General features: G+C 41.4%; 1 protein-coding gene across 1 annotated transcript; it reads left to right on the top strand.

Annotated features, from left to right (window-relative positions):
- Positions 1-470: 470 nt before the first annotated feature.
- LOC134267018 (uncharacterized) lies at positions 471-2,372 on the top strand. The gene has a single exon (XM_062749251.1). The coding sequence runs from the start codon at positions 471-473 to the stop codon at positions 2,370-2,372; it is 1,902 nt and encodes a 633-aa protein (XP_062605235.1).
- Positions 2,373-3,115: the final 743 nt, after the last annotated feature.

Below are 3,115 nucleotides of genomic sequence, written 5' to 3'. Positions count from 1 at the left end.
CCGACAAGAGAGAAACCTACAAACAAAGTCTTTGTCCGGAAGTCAGACGTTGGTACCGAAACACCAACATCCTCTATTCGGTGCCCTATACACAAGGCTGACCATTCCTTGGAACAATGCCGTGCCTTTCTGGCAATGACATTCCCAAATAAACGCGACTTTCTGAAAAGTAGGGAACTCTGTTTCCGTTGCTGCAAGGGAAAGCATAGGGCCAACAAGTGCAAACTTAAAGTGAGTTGTGACGTTTGTAAAAGCGACCGCCATGTTACGTGTATGCACTTTCATAGAGACTCTGGGCAAGAGAATGGCGGGGAGATTTCATCTAAGGAATCACCATCTGGGAAGGGAGATGAAAACATTATCACGTCCTCTTGTGTGGGAAGGATAGAGTTGGCCGATCTTGTGGGAAGATAGTTCTTGTGAACGTATACCCGTCTAACAGACCTGATCTTACCTTTAGAACTTACGCTATGATAGACGATCAGAGCAATAGAACCTTAGCTCGTTCCAAGTTTTTTGATCACTTTGGGTTAGAGGGCAATGACTGTGTTTTCACGTTGAATTCCTGCGGTGGGAGTGTTACATTTTCTGGAAGAACAGCAGAGGGATTCGTCATTGAGCCAGTGTCAGCTGAACAGAAGTTGTACTTACCTAAAATTATAGAATGTGACGAGATTCCCAACAATCGTAAGGAAATACCGACTCCTGAAGTGGCGTCTGCATATCAACATCTGTTGGATATTGCACCATTAATTCCTGATTTGGATCATACAGCCGAGATTCTGCTTCTCATAGGAAGGGATCTGATCCAAGCACATCATGTGATCGAACAAAAACTTGGGCCCCCAGACTTGCCGTTTGCGCAAAAACTCTACTTGGGGTGGACTATTATCGGTGAAGTGTGTTTGGGTAGTGCTCATAGACCTAATTCCATTGTAGTGAATAAGACTCATGTGTTGGACAATGGGCGTAGTACCCTACTTGAGCCTTGTGATTCCAAGTTACTTATCACACAAGAAAAACATCAACATGTTGTCGGTTCTTGTTCAGGAATATTCTGTACTACGGTGAATGATGAGACCCCTGGAATGTCGACTGAGGACCGCCAGTTTCTGGAAATAATGGACAGGGAGTTCCACCGAGATTCCTATGGAAAATGGACAGCCCCATTACCCTTCCAACATGATAGGCCTGTGTTACCAAATAATTACACCCAAGCAATGAGACGGGCTATGATCTTAGATGCTTCGTTGAGAAAAAATCCCACCAAACTTGGACATGCCTTGGAATTCATGAGGAACATTTTTGACAGAAATCACACAGAGGTAGCCCCACCTCTGAAACCAAACGAAGAATGTTGGTACCTACCAATTTTCGGGGTGTACCACCCACTTAAACCGGAGAAGATTCGCATGGTGTTCGACTCTTCAGCTCGCTTCCAGGACTTGTCCCTGAACAGCGTACTTTTGTCAGGTCCAGACCTTACAAATAGTCTCATTGGAGTGTTGATGCGTTTTAGGATGGAAGCCGTAGCTGTGACCGCAGATATAGAGCAAATGTTCCACTGCTTTGGTGTCTCAGAGAAACATAGGAACTTCTTAAGATTTTTATGGTACACAGACAACGATCCTACCAAGCCTCTAACCGAGTACCGCATGACAGTCCAGGTTTTTGGAAACACCCCATCACCTGCTGTAGCAACTTATGGGTTTCGTTTTGCTGCCATTCAAGCAGAACACAGCTTTGGGAAGGACGTAAGAGAGTTTGTGGAGCGGAACTTTTACGTGGATGATGGTCTGGTGTCCCTACCAACATCACAAGAAGCCATAGATCTCCTACGACGAACTCAGGCCTTACTGACCCATGGGAACCTCAGATTACATAAGATTGCGTCTAATGACCCTAGAGTGATGCAGAGCTTTGATGTGAAAGATCTAGCAAAGGACTTGATTGACTTAGATATTACACATGATGATCTTCCAACCCAGAGGAGTCTAGGACTCGTGTGGGATCTTCAGAGGGATGCCTTTGGGTTTAAACTTACCAGGAAGGAGAAACCGTACACTAAAAGAGGAGTTTTATCATGTGTTAATAGCCTGTACGACCCTCTAGGCTTCATAGCGCCTATCACTATTCAGGGAAAGCTACTTCTTCGAGAAATGACACAGGCACCTTCTGTAGACTGGGATGCTCCCTTACCAGAAGAATTCCAGAGCAGATGGGATGATTGGACCCAATCATTGACTCGTCTTGGAGCATTTAATGTACCTCGTAAGTACCTACCCATTGGCTTCTCACAGCTTCAAGAGAAGAATGTACTGATTTTCACAGATGCCTCGGAGGTTGCTATTGCTTCTGTTGTGAACCAATGAAGAAGGAAAATAGTCTTTTCTTAGAATTTATGTAACAGTTTTCAAAGAATACAAACAATGACCGTATAGTGGTTAAGAGCAAAGAGATCAAGAGATAAATCGTAGATCACCGTAGATAGTATTTATAATGTACAATACATAATAGTCATTTGCATATACGATAAACAAGTTATTCAATAAATGGGTCTCAATCCTGGAATTCTGACAAAACAATTTATAATTTAAACATAAGTTTTTGTAACTAGTGATCAGTGTCCTTGTATTAGGCAAAAGTAAGTATAACTTTAATGTAAACTTTAATAATGTTCAGTTATTGTTCCTGGATTGATGTTCGTAGATAGATAAACATCCTGGTATGTTATATAGTCCTTAATCCGATTAACTTGTTTGTTTACTTTTACGGAAAAGTCTTATACTTCTGCATCCTTCTTGAATTAGGGGTCAATGCACTCTAATAAGTACATTGTAAATAATTGATAATGTTTATTTTACTAATTAAAATATTTGTCCCAAACCCTTATAGGTTTACATTCGTCCCCATGTAATTAGAAATTTCGGCAGGAAATTTCTAAATTTAATCGAATCACTCCTGCATCAAAACACCCAGTTAGGAAAAATATATGACATATTAATCTTCATAAGAAGTGAAACACGGAAACACACTTCACATGAGTAATCGCATTGAGTTCTTAATGGTCATTCAATGTTCAGATGTTTCTTCGTTTTCCTTTTCTTGATATCCG

This window comes from Saccostrea cucullata, unplaced genomic scaffold (genome assembly GCF_032062105.1).
Source record: "Saccostrea cucullata isolate Sc308-1 unplaced genomic scaffold, CSIRO_AGI_Scuc_v1 ctg15090, whole genome shotgun sequence".
In the NCBI taxonomy this organism is placed as follows: Eukaryota; Metazoa; Mollusca; class Bivalvia; order Ostreida; family Ostreidae; genus Saccostrea; species Saccostrea cuccullata.
Note: the sequence above shows the minus strand (reverse complement) of the source record. Positions and strands in the feature narration are given on the sequence as shown.